At 34.1% G+C, this 22,861-nt stretch overlaps 2 protein-coding genes and 1 long non-coding RNA gene across 9 annotated transcripts in view; 1 reads left to right on the forward strand and 2 right to left on the reverse strand.

Moving 5' to 3' along the window:
* The window catches only part of urb2 (URB2 ribosome biogenesis homolog), a 28,484-nt gene extending 20,891 nt beyond the window's left edge, over positions 1 to 7,593 (reverse strand). For 2 of the 6 annotated variants that reach the window (XR_012388653.1, XR_012388652.1), the window contains exons 1-3: positions 5,077 to 5,123; positions 2,271 to 2,414; positions 321 to 497 (exon numbers count right to left, since the gene is read on the reverse strand). Coding sequence is in view for 4 of the 6 variants with exons in the window: in XM_068212915.1 (XP_068069016.1) it covers positions 321 to 497; positions 2,271 to 2,414; positions 7,340 to 7,531 (513 nt within the window). In the remaining 2 variants the exon portion in view is untranslated. Of the gene's footprint in view, positions 1 to 320; positions 498 to 2,270; positions 2,415 to 5,004; positions 5,390 to 7,339 lie in introns of those variants that run through there. The other 4 variants (XM_068212915.1, XM_005156878.5, NM_001123301.2 and 1 more) reach the window with 4 other exon arrangements.
* On the forward strand, positions 7,459 to 21,574 carry abcb10 (ATP-binding cassette, sub-family B (MDR/TAP), member 10). 2 transcript variants are annotated; one of them, XM_073920892.1, is made up of 14 exons: positions 7,459 to 8,018; positions 8,103 to 8,302; positions 9,513 to 9,713; positions 10,996 to 11,198; positions 11,452 to 11,586; positions 12,892 to 13,038; positions 13,146 to 13,281; positions 14,236 to 14,331; positions 14,440 to 14,649; positions 15,341 to 15,420; positions 15,506 to 15,686; positions 15,780 to 15,823; positions 15,914 to 15,948; positions 20,383 to 21,574. In XM_073920892.1, the coding sequence occupies exons 1-14, from the start codon at positions 7,894 to 7,896 to the stop codon at positions 20,636 to 20,638; spliced, it is 2,049 nt and encodes a 682-aa protein (XP_073776993.1). In that variant the 5' UTR covers positions 7,459 to 7,893; the 3' UTR covers positions 20,639 to 21,574. The 2 variants fall into 2 exon arrangements, with proteins under 2 accessions (XP_073776993.1, XP_001343218.3); XM_001343182.10 differs by having other exon boundaries at positions 7,459 to 8,302.
* Positions 11,589 to 20,629, reverse strand: LOC141377182 (uncharacterized). The gene is made up of 2 exons (XR_012389306.1): positions 20,362 to 20,629; positions 11,589 to 14,656 (listed from the first exon to the last, which is right to left on the reverse strand). It is a non-coding gene; the product is annotated as an uncharacterized lncRNA (long non-coding RNA).
* Positions 21,575 to 22,861: the final 1,287 nt, after the last annotated feature.

Consider the following 22,861-nt stretch of genomic DNA (forward strand, 5'->3'; position numbering starts at 1 on the left):
ACTGCTGTACTACAACATTCTTCCTGCTTTAGTTATTCCCCATCTGTGTCATTCACCACTTGACCTTCATTTCTGACTCTGTTCGGCTTATTTAAAAACTCGCATTTCTTTTTTTTTTTTTCAAAATAACATACCATATTATTAATAAGATATATTGGTATTTTTATTTTCATGTTTTAAGCAACAGTATAAAAGCCTTATATGTATTAATAACAGTGCTGCTGCTAGTCTACCAACCATTACTTGAGTATTATAGAACAATGCATTACAGTAAAAATTTTAATACAGAACAGTAGGGAATTTGAAACACTAATATATACCTGTGCTACTGTGAGACGAAGGCTAATGGTTTTTCCTTGACTCAGCACATTATGAAGCTTCCTGCTGTGAAGGATATCATCAAGGTAGGTCCATAAACCCTCCACCACCTCTGGAGGCATCTCCACTTTCTTATTGTAAAAGCAAGTGAGAGCATGATTTGTCCAGTCAAACAGAACCTTTTATGGGAGAAGAAATCTCTTTATTAGCAAGCAAGCAACATAAACATTGTAAAAACATTTTTTTTTAATTAAACTGAATTTGCAATAAAGTTTTGTGAGATCTCATGATTACTTTTACTCTCACACAAACATGAAGACCCAGATTTTGTTTCTGGTAACACTTTACAATATGTGACACATAGTTAATTTATTTACTTACATGACCTAATAATCCAACTGTATGCTTGTTAACCTTGAGTTAACATGAACTAACAGTGAATAACTGAATTATCAAATACTAATGTTAACAAAGATGAATAAATACTGTAATAAATGAATTGTTCATTGCTTGTTTATGTTAGTAAATCCATTAACTAATACAAACTACATGCTCCTTATAGGTGACCTATTCTGCCCTTTTTCACAAAGTAAAATATGTTTATGTTGTCCCTAGAGTGTGTATGTGAAGTTTCAGCTCAAAATACCTCACAAATAAATGTCTGTGAAACTGCCCCTTTTAGACTTTGATCCCAATTGTGCCATTTTGGTGACTGTCGCTTTAAATCCAGATGAGATTGTGCCCTTTTCAAAAGTGAGTGAAGCTACAAATGCCTCAAAAACAAGATTAACATCATACGCTAACGAGGGTGAGACCATCACTAATGGGCGGCGGACGGGGGGGACTTACCCAGTGTTGGGAAAAAGAAATATATATTTTTATTATTTTTGTCTTTTTTCTTTTCATTATTTATTTGTATAGGTGATATATAAACTTAACTTCTTCTCTGTGTGTGATATGCTTTCCATATTAATAAAGCATTTTCTCAGAAGTAGATACATCTTACTGGAAAAATAGAGCAACATCGATATCTGAAAATAACTTTAAATTCTCACTTAGCTTTCCTGTTAAAACTGAACACCAATTATTTGAATTTGAGAAGTCTTTTTATTTTTATATTGTTTGGGTTTTTTCACCTTTATTATATAGAACAGTAGGGATGAGACAGGAAAACGTGGGGAGCAGAGAGAGAGGGGGGGGGCTTGGCAAAAGACCTCGAGCCGGGAATCGAACTCAAGTCCCGGTGATCACCTCAATGCTTTATGTCAACGCACTTTATCACTAGGCTATTGGCACCGACAGAAGATTTTAATGTTTTGCAAGGAATTTCTAGAAAAAGAGGAAGTATGTTTGGGTGCAGCCCCTGGAGGACTGCAGAATGATTAACAAGTGACGAATTACACCAAAACTCCACCTTTTAATATCAGCTGTGTATAAATACTGAATTCAGGGGAAATGCAGTGTGGTGGTACCTCCTGAATGTACACTACTGGTCAAAAGTTTGGGGTCAGTTTTTTATTATTATTTATTTTATTAAATAATTTAAAGAAAAAAAATTATTATTCACTGCAGGTAGTTTTGAATAAAATTATTACTCCAGTCATTATTGCTTTTATTACCATTACAATTAATAATAATAATAATAATAATAATAATAAATATTAGAGTGATTTCTGAAGGATCATGTGACTGAAAACTGGAGTAATGAAGCTGAAAATTCATCAGTAAAATCACTGGAATAATGATTAAATTAAATTATAAACTACTTTTGAAAAGCTTTTTTATAGAGCAATAACATTTCATAATTTTACAATTGGTACTGTATTTTTGAAGCTGGTTATATTCACAGACTTTTGCCACACAATTATGTTTAAACCCCTTATAAAAGTGATTATTGCAAAATAGGTCTCCCTTAACTTCAAGTGGTACAGAGTTTATTTGAATAGGATTACCTGTTCTTTATTAGGAAGAAGGCACTGTGTTGATATCCATGCAAATCGAGCAAGTTTTAGTTTGTCTGGCCAGGGTGTTCGGGTGTTTTTGAGTTTCAGTTGGATGCCAGAGTAAATGGCAGCCATCTTTAAATATGTTTGTGTCTAAGGGAACAAAAACACAAGTTAATGAATTACTGGTAAGACATTTATAACCAATACGCACATTTTGCAATGTAACATGCTTTCTATGAAACAGCACCATTTGGTGGCTAGTGAAGGATAAAACATAGCAACAGCATTCAGAGTCCAGACTTCTAAAGTCTTTCTCAATAAGGAGTAAAAAACTTTAATGAATAGTTTTAAGGGAACCGCTGTAAAAATAACTGAGTAAAGAAGTCTTGTTTTATGTAACACTGAAAAAAGGCAAAATCATGATTAGGACAGTATCAAACAAAAAAAATCTAACAGAACTAACTATACTTCATAGCCCACTGACAGATATTTGTTAGTTTTAAGCAAAACTCAAATATTTTTATTTGGATAAAGTGACTGTTAGGGCTGCATCGATATCGCAACGTGATCATTCGCAATAGTTAAATCACGAGTACAACATTGAGTCTGGATTATAATTTATTATTTTGCAAGTGTTTTTTAAGGCCTGAGACTGTATGAGGGTTTTAAATAAAAGCATTCAGGCATAAGAAAATGTACTGTTTTTTTTACTTTAAGAATAAAAAAATGAATAATGATTAATTGTATTGAATTGTTTGTAAAAGGAAGACTGCAGTATTACTTTACATTTGATTATTCAATTACAGTATACTTGAATACACTCCTCGGAAAACAATAAAAGGATGTACATTTAATTAGCATATTTTCTTTATTGAATTTATCTATGTTCACAGATTGCTTTATTATATTTTATGCACTCTCCTACAGATTGTAAATTGTTTCCAAACAGTTATTCAAGTCAAGTCAAGTCGGCTTAATTGTCATTTCAACAATATAAAGGGCACTACATAGCGAGACGAAATAATGTTCCTCCAGAACCAAGTTGCTACATCAAACAACATAAACTGACAATATAACAAAGGACTATGCACAACTATAAAAAAATATAGAGAATGAAATAAAGAAAGGTAAGATAAACAAAAATATAATATATTAAAATGAGAATAAGAGCGCAAAGTGCGGTTTGTGTAACATTTAGTGCAAATAAGACAGAACAGACAAGACAGGACAAAAAAAAAACAGTAACGCCAACCAGTACACAACAGATGTTGTGCAAATTTTGGAGCAGATATAAATACTGCAAATGTAAACATTTGTCATTGAGTTATTTAATTCAAAATTGTATTAATATTGCAATCTATAACGCATAATAAAAAATAATTTTTAGTTACAATAATAAATTATTATATATATTTTTAAATAACAGCCATTCCTTCTTTAGGTGAGAAATCATTAGTTTACAAGTTGAAAATAAATTAAATTTAATCTTGCATAAGCAAAAACAATAACATCATGACAACATATAAACAAATTCAAACTTAATTAGACCCTCATTAAGTGTTTTTAACAGCAACCATGTTCTTGCATTTTAATTATTATTCTAATACAACTGGTTTACTTTGAAGAAAAACCTTTATACTGTGCTTACACCTAGCGCTGATGCAATTACAGCGATTTTTATTGTATGTATATTGATCTGTAGTTACACTGTTGACCCTGCAGCTGCACACACCACTAAACCAGTTTGAGGTAAAGTTGGTTTTATATTCGCACCTTCCTTTAGTGACAACTCGTGACACGCTTCCTACATTGTTTACCACGGTACTTTGAATATTTGGATTAAGATCATTTGAACAATGAAGCTTTTGTTATTAACATATTTATTTTGTTGATTAAGTTTCAAATTTATAAGTGTAAATTTTCCCAAAAAAAATTTACTTTGTTTTAAATGAACAGAAAATTACTTTTGTACTATTTAGCAAAGTGCTAATAGACAGGCCATTAAACTGTACATCTGTGCCTTTCAAAATGTTTGATTGGTGTAAAGGTCCTGCTTGTTTGCAATTGTAAGAATTTTTGTTAATTATTTATACTCTTTCCTTTTTTTGTGCTGTTATTATTTACCACCTATCACCCAAGCTTTATTTTGTTTACTATATCATGTGTGTTGTTAACAGCATAAATAAAAATAATAATTAAAAAAACGTTGAATATTCGGGCTGAAATGACATGCAAAACTTCAAAACAACATTAGCATTGTTTAATTAACTGTCAACAGTGTTGTACTTTGAGAGTCATTGACTCCTAACATGATTTCCTTATTCAGTATTTGCAAAGAATTTTCTAAAAAATATATTATTAGGGGAAAGTCTGAATGTGTGAATAAAAAAACAACTTTATCTAAACCTGTCCCCAACAAAGCAGCAAAATCATTTTACACCAAACTATTGTATTTTTGAATGCGAGTACACATTGTAAAGTGGAGACAGTTATTGGTGAAATTACATGGCAAACATTGAGCAAATCTGAAATAAAAGAGAAACTGATGACTGGCTTTTATCATTTTATCGATTTAAGTAAGCTTTTCCACGTCACAAGTCACACAAACATCATACGAAAGTAAACTCTTTAAATAATCTTAAACACAACAGAAGATAAATGTCTGGCAGCCCCTAGCGAATCACACAGCGAAATAATCACAGAGAGCCTGTTAGATTTTAGTGAATAAAATAGAACGTACCGCACAACAGCAGTTACTATAGTGAGCAATCTTTTAACGTTAAGTAATACGGAAAACTTTCAAAATACTCACAATCTCATGACACACGTGTTACCGCTGTGGGGACCTCTGAACTCTCCACTTTCACACAAGACAGTAATAATCGAAAAGGAGCATCAACGCTTGTGTGTAAAACTGGTTCGCTCATTTTAGAGAAACTTTTGAAGATGTATGATTTGTTTCGGTCAGAAGTTATTTGTAATGTATAAACTGTTGGCTTGCTAAACTGTTGAAATAAATTGTGACCAAAGTAGTTTGACATTTACAGAAAGTTTAACATAATAACATTATATCTAAACACTGGTGGACACATTTAGAGGAATGTAAGATACCCTAAATTATAAACAGATGTGATATAAATCGTTCTGGAGCTCTATTACCCTTCATTAAACTGTTTGATTTATCATGTCTGAGAAGGGTTTCGTCAGAGACCATAGATCTGAAAAGATAGATCACGCCTTAGCTGTGGTTGCGTGTCCGCCATGTTGGAAAGGTCAAAACTACAAACTGTGGTGCAACAGGCAGAGCAGGTTTCAAAATGCAAAAATCAAAAAGTTGCTGAACTGTTAATGTAGTTAAAGTAGAAGTTAAATACGTGTAAAAAAAATAAAGTATTAGTAGCCTTTAAAATGCAAATGTAATTGAAATTAAGCCTACAAAAAAGTTTTTTTTTAAATGTCATTGTCTAAACATTGCAAAAGAACAGGATCACTCAAAAGTGAGACCTCATCAATTTCTCCCCTTGTGTGGTGTGTATATATATATATATATATATATATATATATATATATATATATATATATATATATATATATATATATATATATATATATATATATATATATGCTATATTTATATCTAAGGTGACACGGTGGCTCAGGGGTAAGTGCTGTCGCCTCACAGCAAGATGGTCGCTGGTTTGAGCCCCGGCTGGGTCAGTTGGCATTTCTTTGTGGAGTTTGCATGTTCTCTCTGTGTTCTTGTGGGTTTCCTTTTGGTGCTGTGGTTTCCCCCACAGTCCAAAAGCATGTGATGTAGGTTACTTGAATAAACTATATTGGCTGTAGTGCATTTGAGAGTGTATGGGTGTTTCCCAGTACTGGGTTGAAGCTCGAAGGGCATCCACAGTGTAAACGTGTGCTAAATAAGTTGAGTTAAATGAATGAATTTATATCTAAATAAGATATTTTGAAGGTAAAGTGGTTGCTGAGATCCATTGACTTAAACTTTCTCTTTGTCTCTCTTTCTCTCTCTCTCTCATTCAAACTCATACAAAATACAGTAAATCCAGAGAAACACAATTTAAAGATGTCTCTCATTTTTTATTTACTTCTGTAAACTAAATGAGAATTAATCCAAATTTAACATTTAGGGTTTTTAATCATTTAGTTTATTTACAGTTTTTTACTGACGCTAGGACACATTTCTCAATACTAGGTCACTTTAGCAAAACTCTTCACACAGTGAGCACAACAGAAGTCTGTGTGGACAAAACATCTCTGAAATTTCATGAATTCTATTCTCACTCAGACACAACAACTGACAAAAATCTTTGTACGTACAAGACATTTTGTATGTGCTTACTACTGTTTTCAAAACTGTTAAACTTATGTTCTAAACAATAACATAATGCAAAACCGAGTAAGACAGCAAAATTCACCAGCAATATTTTATTAAAACATATTTCAAATCTAAAAATTCAGTTTATCCAGCCAGATTAGCATTACTATTGTATCTGTATCAGTGGATGGTGTGTGTACAAATTCTTGTATTTTGGAATTACTTAAACAAATAAAAATAAATAAACGACATAAAATATTGACGAATTCTGCGTAATGTCTGATTAATTCCAGTAACATATATTGTAGTTATAAACAATATATATTGCAATTATAAATGTTTTACACAAGAAAACACTGTGTAATGCTACATATGTTGTGTCATTGTTTTTGGGTAACAAAGTGTGTTTGTTGGCTGTCAACCTTTGCTAGTGTTCTATCTAGAATAATGATTTTATTTGAGACCTGAATGAAGTATTTTGGTAGTAGTGGTGCATTTTGAATGTGAAATGAACTGCTTTGCCAAGCTGAAAGTCGGTTAGGAGAATTGTGTAAAGAGTTTTGCAAAAGTGACCAAAGTATTGAGAAAGTCCTGGTAAGTATTGAGTGTCATAGCGTCTGAAAAAAAAACGTAACGCATAAAATAACACCTTGTTTTCATACTTTTAAAACTAATAGAAACAATTGATAATTTTTGCCCAACTATTACTTTAGATGACAAAACTGCTCAAACTTACAATATTCCTGAAATGGGTGTTATTTAGCGCTAACGCTTCTTGTTGACCTTTCCAAGATGGCGGCGCTTTTGACCAGTCGACTGCGCCATCTATGCTACGATCTATGATTGAGATCTTCCATTGGTGTAGTAACGCTTCGCCTCCTCGAACCTCAAGGAAATCACCGGGGTCACCTTTTATTCTTGTTTTCATTAAAACACTTCAAACGCCACTTTTCTACAGCTGGACAGTCATTGACGTTGTTTGGATTAAAGACCGACAGATGTCGCGCAGCAGGTTTTTGTGACAGGGCGCTGCCGGTGAAATCGCTGGGCGTGTGTAAAGATAACGCAAAACAAGGGCTGGATGTGGAAACTGTCAGGAACAGATAAACCTCAGTAACCGTCGACCCCGGACAAGTCGCTCTTTCTAACACTAACTGTGTGTCATGCAGTTACAAGTCAGTCCTGACACTCCGGTTTTCACACTGGTCATCTGACTATATACGCGAAGTTTAGACAGATGATGATTAGTTAGAGACTTGTGATATTCATTTGGTTTCGATTTTTCTTTAAATGTATGGGACAATGTTGCGAATGACAGGATTTGCTATCGGGAAACTGCAACAGTGTAGCATTACCTGCTGTCGGTCAAGTACTTTTCATCACTGGTCAACCCGGACATCAAGAACGTGGAGCAGGCAAGTGCGCAAAAATGGATCGTTTGATATCTGTGTGTTGCCTGTGTATAAGGGAAGAAACATATCCAAGCTCTCTTGTCTTAGAACTGAAGGGTTATTTTCACCTAAGCACTCCAGACACATAGTTGCTCTCTATAGCACATCTACAGACTCAAACCAAACCTCAAAGTCTGTGGTAAATCAGGAGAGCAGCGCGAAAACCACAGCGGACTCGTTACCTGTTCCCTCGGAAGATGTCAAGAAGCTCCTTCAGCTGGCGCATCCGCAGAGATGGAGACTGACAGGCAAGTCAACCGTGCTAGTGTTTTGTTTGTAACTTTATCTCTTAGGACTTTATCTCTTGTGCAGTGTAATTTAGAATTTAGCTTTTATTTATTTATTTATTTATTTAATGACATATGGCCATGAAGTACAGAAGACACTCTCTAAAATATCATTCAGTGTATCAATAGTTTATACACCAACAAATCATATTTAGAACCATTGTTTAGAACATGTATGATTTGTTGACATAATAAAAGACTGTATTTAAAGGTCACATTTTGTCCTAAAAATACAAATTTTTTGTCATTTGTGTCTGTGTGTGTGTAAATCAAAATCTTGATTATTTAAATGTTTTAACTTGATTACGATCATTTAACAAATATATATTTTTTGATTAATAACTTTTTTTTGCCCTCATAATTCACCTTACTTGCACTTTTGGAAACAAAATTAATAATTTTTATTATGTTTCTCATATAGTAAAAGTAATTTCATATTAGTAAGCAGTATCTCTTTTAAATAAAGTATCTCTTGAACATCCTGTAAATAATATTTTAAACAGTGCATTATTACGTCTTCTGTAAATAAATATTCTATTATAAATAATAATTTTATTGTGACTGAAAATATGCCGTCTCAAGGCATCTCTGGCGCAGCTTCCAATCATTGTCAATGTAGTGCAAACCTGTAGTTAAATTTTTTTAGAGCTGCGCAGGTATGCTACCACACAAAGGTTGTGCCAGATCATACCTGTGCATACTCAAAAGTAATTGAAAAAATTGACCTGGAAAAATTAGATCGATTATAGGTTCTGAATGTCTATTTCAATTACTTTTCAATTAATCATCCAGCCCAAATATGTATATATAATATATATATATATTACCGCGGCACCATATTTTGTTTGCTGTGATATATATTGCGACATGATTATAGTTTCACCAGATGATTTGAATAGCTCTATTTGGAAAGATTTCATTCATGTAGATCGACTGGGGTGATCAAGTGTTTTTCTAGGTCATAGATCTGCATAAATGTGAATTAATTAAGAATATATAAATATTACAGAGAACAAATAAAGGTTCAATAAACAGTGCTTTATGGTTATCTGGCATAAAACATTTATCAATTAAAAAACAAATTTTAGAACAATTACTTTTTTAAATTAATGGAGGTTTTTTTTAATATCTATGGCTTGTTTTGGAAATGACCTTCTGGATCTCCTTATAGCTGCTGTGGGGTTTCTGGTGATTTCCAGCACTGTCACCATGTCTGCACCCTTTTTTCTGGGAAAAGTGATCGACACCATCTACACCAGCCCCACCGAGGACTTCAGCTCATCCCTCACCTCTCTCTGCCTCATGCTGACAGGCGTCTTCCTCTGCGGAGGCGCTGCAAACGCTGCTCGTGTCTACCTCATGCAAATCTCAGGTGAAGTATGGATGGTGAAACAAGACAGATGCTTCATAGTGCAGTAGGTTACTTTTGGCTAAATATGATTTTGAAAGAGTGCAATGAAGAGCAGCACAAGTGTTACCAACATTGATAATGATAACAGTTTAAATAGCAATGGTTGGAACAAAAAAATTAAAACTTTGATTTAGATTGATTTGATTTAGATTCTTTGATCAAGATTGTTGTCAGTGCCAATGATTTAATGTAAAGTACATCGACACATGTACTCCAGTGCTCATGGCGACAAGAGTTCGATTCCCACCTCAAGGTCCTATGCTGATCCTTCCCCTCTCTTTGCTCCCCAAACTTTCCTGTCAATTCTCTCTATTGTCCTATCCAATAAATAAGGTAAAATAAAAATAAACTTTTATTATTGATTATTTACTTTTTTAGGCAGACAACCCATATTTGTCAAATGTGCTACTGTAGCATTAGCTACCTAAATATAGATTTTGGACCATCGAAAATGGTTTACAGTGACCCTCATTCACTTGCACTAATTGGTGAAAAATCCTGTAATGCTGTTCCTCAAATCCTTTTTTTCCTTTGCACAAAGAAACTCTGTTATGTGCATCCTGGATGGCCCAGGGCTGAGTAAATAATCAAGAATGTTTAATTTTCGTTTGAACCATGAATTGCAGAATAAATCAGCATATAACAATGATTTCTGAAAGATCATGTGATGCTGAAGACACTGAAAATTAAGCTTTCTCATATGATAAATAAATCTCTTATAAAGCATTAAAATATAAACAGTGACTTTAAATTGCAATAATATTTTAAAACATTTCTGTTTTTACTGTAGTTATGATCAAATAAATGCAGCCTTAGTTACCAATAGGGACTTTTAAAAAACATTTTATTGACCCAAAAAGTTGTTTTTACAGGCTTTTTTGGTGCACAAAAGTGTTGTTGGAGCTTTTTACAATTACAGTTTGATTACACTGAAGTCATAGATTGTTTTGACAATATTTTTGGTACTTTTCTGATCTTTGTAGTTTGTACAGGTCACCACTTTTGCCCTCTATGGAGGATGAGAAAGCTCTCAGATTACATTTAAATGTCTTAATTTGTGTTTCGAAGATGAACAAAGATCTCAGCGGTTTAAAACGACATGACACCGACATGTTGCTCTATGTAAAAAAACTGAATTTTCATTTTTTGGTGAACTAATACTTTACGTCTTGTTTAGTCCATTCCATGTGACCAGCATACATTACTGTGCCTAATCCCTAATAGGTCTTTCTTGCTTTCACAGGACAACAGATTGTGCGAAAGTTGCGCGAATCCCTTTTCTCCTCAATTTTGAAGCAGGAGTTGGGATTCTTTGATAAGACCCGAACCGGTGAACTTATTAACCGGCTTTCAGCAGACACAGCTATTGTTGGACGCTGCCTCACTGATAACCTGTCTGATGGGCTGCGTTCCCTGGCTCAGGCTGGAGCCGGAGTTGGCATGATGGTGAGATGCTTGACCTTTAGCAGCTAATTTCCTTTACTAGCCACGTTAATGGTACTCGTGCAAAACTAGCTGCCCCATCTCTCTTTGGCTTCCTTTTTCTGATGCAGTGATTCTGGTGTCAATGCACTTTTATTTTAACGTTTCCTCATGAAACTATGAGTTCATGGTAGATGTAATGTCTAAATCACGAGTTTTGTTTACATCCATCACCAGTGATTAATTCTCTCTTGAACTTTCTCTTTCTCTTTCTCAGTTATACGTGTCACCCAGTTTGGCAGCTTTTGTGCTGATGGTGGTTCCTCCTATTGCTTGCCTGGCTGTCATTTTTGGTAGATTTCTACGATCCATATCGAGACGCACACAGGACGCATTAGCAGAGGCCACACAGGTAAGACATCATGTGGATTTTATTGCATGATTTACTGCTGATTACATACAGTTAGGTCCATAAATATTTGGACATTGACACAATTCTAACATGTTAGGCTCTATACACCAACACAATCAATTTGAAATTAAACGAATAAGATGTGCTTTATCTTCAGACTGTCAGCTTAAATTTGAGGATATTTACATCCAAATCAGGTGAACGGTGTAGGAATTACAATAGTTTGCATATGTGCTTCCCATTTGTTAAGGGTCCAAAAGTAATACGACAATGAAAATTAGAAATCAAACTTGCACTTTTTTATACTTGGTTGCAAATCCTTTGTGCTCAATTACTGCCAGAAGTCTGGAACACATAGACATCACCAGACGCTGAGTTTTATTCCTGGTGATGCTCTGTCAGGCCTCTACAGCAGCTGTCTCTAGTTCCTTCTTGTTCTTGGGGCATTTTTCTTTCAGTTTTGTCTTCAGCAACTGAAATGCAAGCTTAATCGATTTTAGGTCAGGTAATTGACTTGGCCATTGCATAACATTACACTTCTTTCCCTTCAAAAACACTTTGGTTGCTTTTGCAGTATGCTTTGTATAATTCTCTATCTGCACTGTGAATCGTCGTCCAATGATTTCTGAAGCATTTGGCTTAATATGAGCAGAAAATATTGCCTGAAACAGTTCAGATGTTGGCCAATTGTTGTGATTGGTGTTTTCTTTCTGAATGTTTTTGTCGTTCACCACAGTTGTTTCTGTGGTCTTCTGGATCTTTTTTTTGTTGCTAAGCTCACTGGTGCGTTCTTTTTTTTAAACAATGTTCCAGAGAGTTGTTTTGGCCATGCCTAATGATTTTGCTTGCTTTCTGATGGGTTTGTTTTGTTTTTTCAGCCTAATGATGGCTTGCTTGACTGATAGCGACAGCTCTTTGGATCTCATCTTGAAAGTTGACAGTAACCGATTCTAAGCACACTTGAAATAAACTCTGGACCTTTGTTTCTGCTCATTGTAATTGGGATAATGAGGGAATAACACACATCTGGTCATGGAACAGCTTAGAAGGCAATTGTTCAATTACTTTTGGACCCTAAACAAGTGGGAAGCACGTATGCAAACTGCTGTAATTTCTACATCGTTCACCTGATTTGGATGTAAATTAAAGCTGACAGTCATTTAATTTTAAATCCATTGTGTTGGTGTATAGAGCTAAAAATGTTAGAATAGTGTCAATGTCCAAATATTTATAAACTTTTCTAAATGTAATGACGCCAAGTGGCCAAGAGATCCTTTTACTCTGTAGCTGCTCTGCATCTCATAGCTGGCAGAAGAGAGGATCAGCAACTTGCGGACAGTCCGAGCTTTTGGGAAAGAGCTGACAGAGGTGCAGAAGTACTCACAAAAGGTTGACCATATATTCGAACTAGCCAAGAAGGAGGCTGTGGTTTCTGCTGGATTCTATGGAGTGGTAAGATGCATCCTAATTGATGTATATGTATTTAAGTTATAGCAGAACTGTCATTTATAGGGTGTAATAACTCAGTTTAAGTTCATCTGTCCTGATTTGTTTTGCAGACAGGGCTGAGTGGAAATGTCATCATCCTGAGTGTGTTGTATAAGGGAGGTCTGCTGATGGCCAGTGAGGCCATGACTGTTGGGCAGCTCTCGTCTTTCCTCATGTATGCCTTCTGGGTAGGCATCAGCATTGCAGGTGAGGATATTAGCTCGGAAACCTGAATGAACATACACTACAAATTTTTGAGGCTCATAAAGATTTGTAATATATCTATTCTTACTGTTACTTTATTAATGTATCTATTTGAAAGAAATGGGATAAAGGGTTAAATTAAATAAAAATAAAAATGTGCTGTTCATTTACTTAACCTTAGGCCATTCTAGATATAGATGGTGCTTTTCCTTCAGTTAAACGTCAAAGAGGATTTTTAGCTGAAACTGCAATTCAATCAATGGTTTCCAGCATTTTGAAAGTAAATAAAACACATTTAGATAAAACTTAATATATACCCATGGTTCCTGATGATATATTTAGGTCTCATCTATTCACCAAAGAATCCTGCAAAAATTTCATGGTACTGTAGATTCCTCAAAAATATTATGCAGCAGAACCTCTTTTTTAACATCATAAGCAAAAATATAATGACAGGAAAGGTTTCTTGCACACCGCTCATCATTTTAGAATGATTTTTGGAGTAATGGCATATTTAAACGTTTGATATACAAGTTTTTTAGTTTAGTTCAGTTTTGAGTTTACTGTATTTAAAGTAAATTGAATTCTGAAAGAGTAAATCTTACGGATGGCAAACGTTTGAATAGTAGTTTGTGCCCCTCAACATATATTAGAATCTTTTCGGATAGCTTTTCAGTTCAGCCAGGCATATCCTGGGCTTCATTTTCCTCATCAACTGGTTCACATGGAAGTCACTTCATTTAGGTCATCAGGTCCCAAGCCATGCTTTATCATTTCTGTACCCAGAGTGCAACATGAGAGCACACAAAGAATAGGTTGCTTTCAACACAGTCCTGTTGGGATTTCCCAACAAAACCGCTCTTGTGGGGGTTGACGATTTTTACACTGAGCCTTATTCATAGGTAGAAACGCTGTGTAAAAGTTAAAACTTACTATTTTTCTGTGGATTCATGTAAGGTTTCAGCTCATTCTACTCTGAGCTGATGAAAGGTCTTGGTGCTGGTACTCGTTTGTGGGAACTCATAGACCGAAAGCCTGAATTTCCCCTCAATGGTAAATATAATTTCCTTTTAATATAATGACTAAATACTTAATTTTAGAGCATTTGTAATAATGACAGTAATGTAATTTTCTGTCTTCTGTTTTTTTTTCCTTTATTAGAGGGGCTTGTACTAACATCAGAGCTGTTAAAAGGAGAACTGGAGTTTCGTAATGTGAGTTTTGCTTACCCAACGAGGAAGGATTCCCCCATCTTCCAGGACCTAAGTCTGCATGTGCCGGCAGGGTCAGTATTGGCAGTGGTGGGATCCAGTGGCTCAGGCAAATCCTCACTAGTCTCACTGTTGCTGCGGTTATACGATCCCGATTCAGGTGAGAACTGAAAAAAGAAGAATTAAAGCAGTCAATTTTCTGATTCTGCAGTTTCTGTATTGAAAAAACAAAATATTGAAAATGCTGCACAGCTGAGTCAAGCATTAACTATTTCTAAAATGTCATAGATTTCCCGCAGATTTTTCTGGGAAGCCAGATGCATCATTTGATGTTATCATAAAGTCATCACATTGTAATCTTGACTTAATCATGCCAGAAAAGTGTGTTCTCATTCCTTATTATTATACTTTATATATCAGGTTTTAAATGACCCATATGAATCACAATCAAATGTGAGAAGAAACAAGCAGCTCAGTTTATTAGCTGGATAAAAAATAGCAATTTAATGCACTTGTTATTTAAAGGTAAATAAATGTAAATCAATTATTTAAATGGGAAAAAGTAGGCAAAATGTATATAAAGAATAATAAGTTGCCCTTAATTTATTTTCTTAAATTAAAAAATGAACTCTTAGTTTTATGATTAAAGCTTATTAATAAAATTAATATTTAAATTACAATTTTTTGCATATTTTTACTGCCAAAGAAACACTGCAAATATTGACGCCCCTTTTGAGAAATACATAAACAATCTGAAAATTATACCGGAGGGACTTAAAATGTTTAAATTTTGTACATGAATAACTTGTATATGACAGCATTAGTAATGTGTAGTTTTACTTTAAATGCAGGTATTGTCAGTGTTGATGGTCATGATATTCGAGACTTGAATCCTTACTGGTTAAGGAGTCACATTGGTACTGTAAGCCAGGTAAGAAAAGCCTTCAGCAGATACAGGATCATACCCTCTTCTCCTATGATTTGACTTATTTCAGCATGTTCTTATGTTTTTTTAGGAACCGGTCCTTTTCTCCTGTTCAATTGCTGAGAACATTGCTTATGGAGCGCCGGATCCGAGTCAGGTGACAGTGGAGGACATTTACAGGGCGGCACAGATCGCCAATGCTCATGACTTCATCCAGGAGTTTCCCAAGGGCTACGATACTGTGGTGGGAGAGAAGGGGGTTCTGCTGTCAGGTATGAATGAACCTCTGATACTCCAGTGGAATTCATGTTTGAGTCATTTATCTGACCTTTAATGCATAATTCAATGATTTGTTGAATAAACAGGTGGACAAAAGCAGAGAGTGGCCATAGCACGAGCCCTGCTGAAGGTAAGCTGGCAGCTTTAGTATTTGACTGAATTGTAAATATTTGTTGTTTAGCAGCGGAGCACAAGATTTATTTTGTCACGCTTTTCACAGAATCCCAAAATACTTTTACTGGATGAAGCCACGAGGTGAGAATACATGTTTGAATACTTCAAATCACCCATATCAAATCTGTGTGTGTTTGTTCTATTTTCAGTTATATGCTTTTGGTTTTCATTTCAATTACATGCAGTATACAACTAAGAGGGAATATATATATATATATATATATATATATATATACATACATACATACATATAATATACACGCGCGCACACACACACATATATTATATATATATATATATTATTATATATATATATATATATATATATATATATATATATATATATATATATATATATATATATATATATTTATTAGTGGTGGGCCGTCATAGGCATTAATGCGAGACTTTTATCGCGTGAAAAAAAAAATATCGCCATTAATTTATTCTCAAAGTTGGGTTGGGAGCTGGATCTATTCTACACAAGATATCATGACTTTTAACTTGATATTTTAGCGTGGATTTATACCTGACCGGTGAGCTGTCTCACAAAAAAAAAAGCCCTTCTAAATCAAATCAGCAGGATGACTTTAACTGATTAAACACACACACACATTTACAGATTTTCAATTTATAGTTGGGCCTAGTTAAAATGTCATTCTTGAGATTTGTTTTTGCCAAAAGTAATAAAAAGGTGCCATGATGTGTTAATATGACTTTTTTTTAGATTATGGAATATCAATTTTCAGAAGAGGAACATTTATTTATTTATTTATTTTTTTGGAAATTTAAAGCTCTTAACAGATTCTGTTTTTATTTGAAGACTATTTGACTGTTATTTGACTCATTAGCCCCCCTTTAAATTGTTTTTTTTATTTATTTCCCAAATGATGTTAAACAGAGCAAGGAAATTTTCACAGTATGTCTGATAATATTCTTCAGGAGAAAGTTTTATTTTGTCTAGAATAAAAGCAGTTTTAAAATTTTTATGAACCATTTTAAAGTCAAAATTATAATTTTTTTACAATTACACAATAACTTGTCTAATTACCCTATCCTGTCTAGTTAACCTAATTAACCTAGTTAGCCTTTAAATGTCACTTTAAGCTGTATAGAAGTGTCTTGAAAAATATCTAGTCAAATATTATTTACTGTCATCATGACAAAGATAAAATAAATCAGTTATCAGAAATGAGTTATTAAAACTGTTTAGAAATGTGTAGAAAAAATCTTCTCTCCGTTAAGCAGAAATTGGGGAAAAAAATAAACAGTGGGCGAATAATTTAGGGGGCCTAATAATTCTGACTGTATATACCATTATAAAATAAAAAAGATATATTAACAAACATGTTGTATGTGTATATATATTCATGCATACACATATACAGAAATAAAAATAATTTTAGATTGACAGATTTATTTGTTTTTTTGATGGTCCATTACGTATGCGTAAATACCTGAAATAGGGACTAAGCCGACAAGAAAATGAATGAATGAATAAATACCTGAAATATTAAGAATATTGTTAATACATTAATTTTGTATAGAGCCTTTAAAACAGAGATGCTCAAACTAGGGCCCGCGGGCCAGGAAGAGTTCACGCGGGGAAGAGTTGGAGCCAATGCTTTGAACAGAGGTCGTCATTTCTAATTCAACATAACCTTTTTTGCTTGTTTTTTGTATTGCTGCCAAAAAGCAACGTTTCAACTACATGTTTGTTAATGAATCTGACTTTTTAAAATATAAAGATACTGTCACTCACTCGATGAATAAAGGACTATGCAGCAGACATCGTTGAGCAAATGAAGGAGCAAAAACAGGAACAGCTTGACTAGTGTAGCTCCATTCTGTTATCAATGACAGTGTTTTTAACTAATAAGTTCACTATAAAATTAAAAGATGTAAACTGGATTAGTTAAATATAAAGCAATGTTTTTTTAGTTATTTTTCTAGGCAACTTGAATAGAATAGAGTTTGCTATATCTACCTTTGGCCCATCATCCTCAACCAAGTTTGGTTTTTGGCCCTTCATAAGAAAATGTTTGTGCACCCCTGCTTTGAAGGTTGCTTTGTCAAAGCGCTTTAGAAGCAAGCAACACAACAGAAAGAAAGCACAGATGAATAAAACCAATATATGTCAACATTGTCATCATGACATTACTCTTTCAGGGTCACTGAAGAACTAGTCAAAGTCTCTGCTCTTATCATCACTTTATGTGCTTTCATTATGTTTGTCAGTTCTGTTCAATCTTTACATGTCAACCCTGTTGCCATGATTTTGTACATAAGGCACCATAAGCCCATTACAATCAACCATGACAACAAGGCTTTTAATCAGATTTGCCAAAATCTCAACCTGCCATACCTGTTATGACTTATCTCAAGTTACACACAGCAGTTTATTGCACACTGCAGTTCACTTCAAAATAATTTCTAAAAGAGCGATTCAAATGTTAATTATGTGGGTTGTTGACATGACGTTGCATTTTCAATGTTACACATGACAAAAATGTATATAGTATTGACATCATTTAAAATGTAGTTAAATGTACCTCTTGTTATCAAAACTTATAAACTTATTCATTCATTCATTTTCTTGTCAGCTTAGTCCCTTTATTAATCTTGCGCACCACAGCGGAATGAACCGCCAACTTATCCAGCAGGTTTTTACGCAGCGGATGCCCTTCCAGCCGCAACCCATCTCTGGGAAACATCCACACACACACACACACACAATCATACACTACGGACAATTTAGCCTACCCAATTCACCTGCATCGCATGTCTTTGGACTGTGGGGGAAACCGGAGCACCCGGAGGAAACCCCCGCGAACGCACGGAGAACAAACTCCACACAGAAACGCCAACTGAGCCGAGGTTCGAACCAGCGACCTTCTTGCTGAGAGGCGACAGCACTACCTACTGCGTGATTATATTGTTAAATCCATTAATAACTATCTTAGGCCTAATTTTACAAGTGGCTATTTTAGTAAATAATTTTTATCAATACATTTCTAAAAACATAAATTGGGCGATTCCACTATTAATTTAATTAGTTGAAGGATCCCATGCAAGATCTTTTGACTGAAGCCCCCGTGAAGCATATGACGTGCACCTGTTAATTCTTTTACGATTTTCTCAGTGAAAATAGGTCATATATTTCAGTGAATTTGAACAAAACGGATTTATTACATGGGCATTATTATTAAAATAATATTTTAGGCACCGAATATCTTAAGAAATAGAAAAAATAATACATTAAATTCTTGAAAGTTTGGGGAAAAAATTACACACCACTATATTTTAACAAAATGTTATAAATGTTTTGTTTCTCTTGACTTTTGCTTTTTTTTTTTAAAATAGACTGTTATCATAATTTATTTTGTTAGATAAGCTCCAGATTTGGTTTCTGTATCTAATTCTGACTAATCCTATTTATTTATGTTGAGCTGTGTGTGTGTGTGTGTGTGTGTGTGTGTGTGTGTGTGTGTGTGTGCGCAAGTGCGCGTGCGCGCAGTTGAAGTCAGAATTATTAGCCCCCTTTGAATTTTTGTTTTCTTTTTTAAATATTTCCCAAATTATGTTTAACAGGGCAATACAATTTTCACAGTATGATAATGATAATGTTTTTTTCTTCTTGAGAGAGTCTTATTTGTTTTATTTTGCCTAGAATATAAGCAGTTTTTAATTTTTTAAACACCATTAGGACAGAATTATTAGCCCCTTTAAGCAATTTGTTTTTCGATTGTCTACAGAACAAACCATCATTGTACAATAACTTGCCTAGTTACCCTAACCTGTCTAGTTAACCTAATTAACCCAGTTAAGCCTTTAAATGTCACTTTAAGCTGTATAGAAGTGTCTTTAAAAATATCTAGTAAAATATGATTTACTGTAATCATGGCAAAGATAAAATAAAATCAGTAGAAATGAGTTATTAAAACTATTATGATTAGAAATATGTTGAAAAAAAAGTCTTCTCTCCCTTAAACAGAAATTGGGGAAAAAAATAAACGAGGGCTAATTCTGACTTCAAGTGTGTGTGTGTGTGTGTGTGTGTGTGTGTGTGTGTGTATATATGTATGTATATATATATATATATATATATGTGTGTGTGTGTGTGTATGTATGAAGATAAGTGCCCAACAGTAAAGATAAATCACTCTCATGCTATTTGTGTATAAATTTGTAGTATTGTTTTTTATTTTTATTTTGCTGTCACACCATAGGATGTATTTAGGGAACAATTCACTAAAAGTAAATAAATATATAAAAAAACATTAAAGAATTGATAAAGATAGTGACCCCTTAAATTCTCTCAAACATCAGAATTACATTTATATTATAATTTTTCCTTAAAAAATCTGTTTTACAAAAATGTTTTGATCTTTGCAAAAAATGTTTATTTAACTCTCCATTTGGCAACTACCCATGTACATTTTTCTGAATTAATGGTTTGTCTTGTTATGAGAATAGCTAAATGAATGGACTTACTCTCTTACTGCTCTGTTTCAGTGCTCTGGATGCAGAGAATGAGTTTTTGGTCCAGGAGGCGTTAGAAAGGCTGATGGACGGCCGTACAGTGTTGATCATCGCTCATCGTCTCTCAACCATCCAGAGCGCAGACTCTGTGGCAGTGCTAGACCAGCACCGTGTGATGGAGATCGGCAGCCACTCGCAGCTCTTAGCCAATGACCAAGGACTCTTCCGCAAACTCATGGAGAAACAGGCCTTCCTGCAGGCCGAGCAGAAACAGGCGCTCCTTAAATAAGAGAAAAACAAACATTCAAACACATTAAAAGTCTCTTTACTGAGCACTCCGAGAAAAAAAAGAAACACTGAAATGTAGCTTTTTAGCATGTGCAGTATCAAGTAACTGGAAACCAGTTGTATACTGATCATTGTTATTTACAATGACATAATATAATACTCATCTGAGTTCCATAAACACTGCTTTTTATTCAGTTGTTTTTATGCTTTCATAGCCTATGGAAAACTCAAAAGGAATATGAGGTAAATTTTATATCTGAGACTTATCAAGTTGCTTTATGTAACATGTAATAAATCATGTCAGCCGTTTATTAAGAAACATGTGATTATCAAGTAATTGAAGTGTACAAAGGGCCTTATTCATGAAGAAGTAATCTAAATTATACATAAAACCACTCACTGGGAGTATTTACACATTTGTTCTGCTTATTTTCAGTAAGTAACATGGATAATGACTTCTTTATTTTTATGGTTACAGAAACAGTGCTTCTGTCCTTTCTTATTTACTTTGGTAATGACACTGATGTCAATGTATCGTGCCTAAATCCTAAACCACAAAGCTTTAACTGGGATGTAAATCAAACTTTGACCTGGTTACAGTGCCATTTTCTGTTGTCAATAATGAAGATATTGATTTAAAAGCAGCACCTGTATGGACTATTGTAATAGACAAAAAAGGGTATATATTATTGTCTCAGTTGTATACGAGAACACTATAACAGAGATATTTTAATGTACTTTCATCTACAGCCTGTATATACATATATATATATATATTTATATATGTGCCACTGAAATAAAAATAAATCTATTCGGAATTTTAGAAGATTTTAATATTTAGTGTGGTAACTTATTAGGTTTAAGTTTGTGAAATGTGTATTATTTGTTTTCTATTGTTTTATCTGCACTCTTCCTAATAAATGACATTGTAACTTTGGACGTGGCATGACCTTCTGTGAGAACATACACATGCCATAAGAGGGGGCTGTTGACCATTGAAAATAAATGGCATATTATTATGGAAACCAAGAGGGGGCAGCATACTGTACAGTAAGTTGGCTAAATGAAAGATTTGAATTGGATCTACTATTACAAAATAGCTGATGTAAGAAACTGATCACTTTCAGACTTTACTACAACTCAGTACTTAAGTAGTTTCATTAGGATTGTGTCCTTCTCTTAACCTCAAAATCCAAATCACCAGGCCTGCTTAAATTCAAGCAAGGAGATTGTGGTTTGCAGGAGCTGTTGTAAGCTCCTTAAGTGACTGTGGCTACTGCCTTCAAGACTCATTCAGCTGCTCAACATAAGCTCCAGGACCAACTATGGCAGCATATCTGCTTGCACAGAGACACAGGGGCCTCTTTAGAGTAAAGAATGCAGAGCAGTCACACACCACCCAGCAACAAATAATAAAATATTACCACCCAATATTCTATCCTAGCTCTTTCAGATATAAAATATTGATACTGTATCAGTCAAAAGCATGTGAACAAGAGACTTTAAATATATAGAAAGCATAATAAACTAGTGTCTACCTTAATGCTTGGAAAAAATGTTTAGAAAGTAAAATGTCAACACATTAGAGAAATAATAGTTCCATCCATATGTATTCATATTCAATTTCATTTGAAAGGGTGCAAACATCTCAGCAAATTCCAATAGTCTGATGCTTATAGCCCATGACATGTTGTTACAACCCTTATTATCAGCTATCATGTGATATAAAAAGAAGTCAAATGAAATTACAAAGATCACAACATACCCATAGTATAAATCCACAATAAAACCATTCATGCATAAACAGGGGAGCCACTTGCGTGTCTTTTATGGCAGGCAGAAGGTGGAAGTCAAGTCCCTTGCCTTGATAAGGTGATCCAGGGGCCCTTCAGTGTGTTATCATCATCTGGGTTGCATTCCACGCATAAATACCTATTATGGTTTTCAGGGATAATCGCAGTGATAACAGGAATTAAAACAAAATGTAAAAACCTAGTGGTTAATTTGGTTAATGATTTATGAATAACTTTCAAGACTCAGTTTATGAGTCAAGCGAATTTATTCATTTATTTTATTAAAATAATTTTAAAGAGATTAAAATTGTATTTTCATTAAACAGATGCAATTATGAGGTGAAAATTGTTTAAATTGTAACTAAATGCTAAACTAGTAAAAAATGTACAATTAGTAAAGAAATATAAGAACAATTAGTCATGACAGAACA

The sequence above is a fragment of the Danio rerio genome, chromosome 13 (genome assembly GCF_049306965.1).
Source record: "Danio rerio strain Tuebingen ecotype United States chromosome 13, GRCz12tu, whole genome shotgun sequence".
Classification (NCBI taxonomy): domain Eukaryota; kingdom Metazoa; phylum Chordata; class Actinopteri; order Cypriniformes; family Danionidae; genus Danio; species Danio rerio.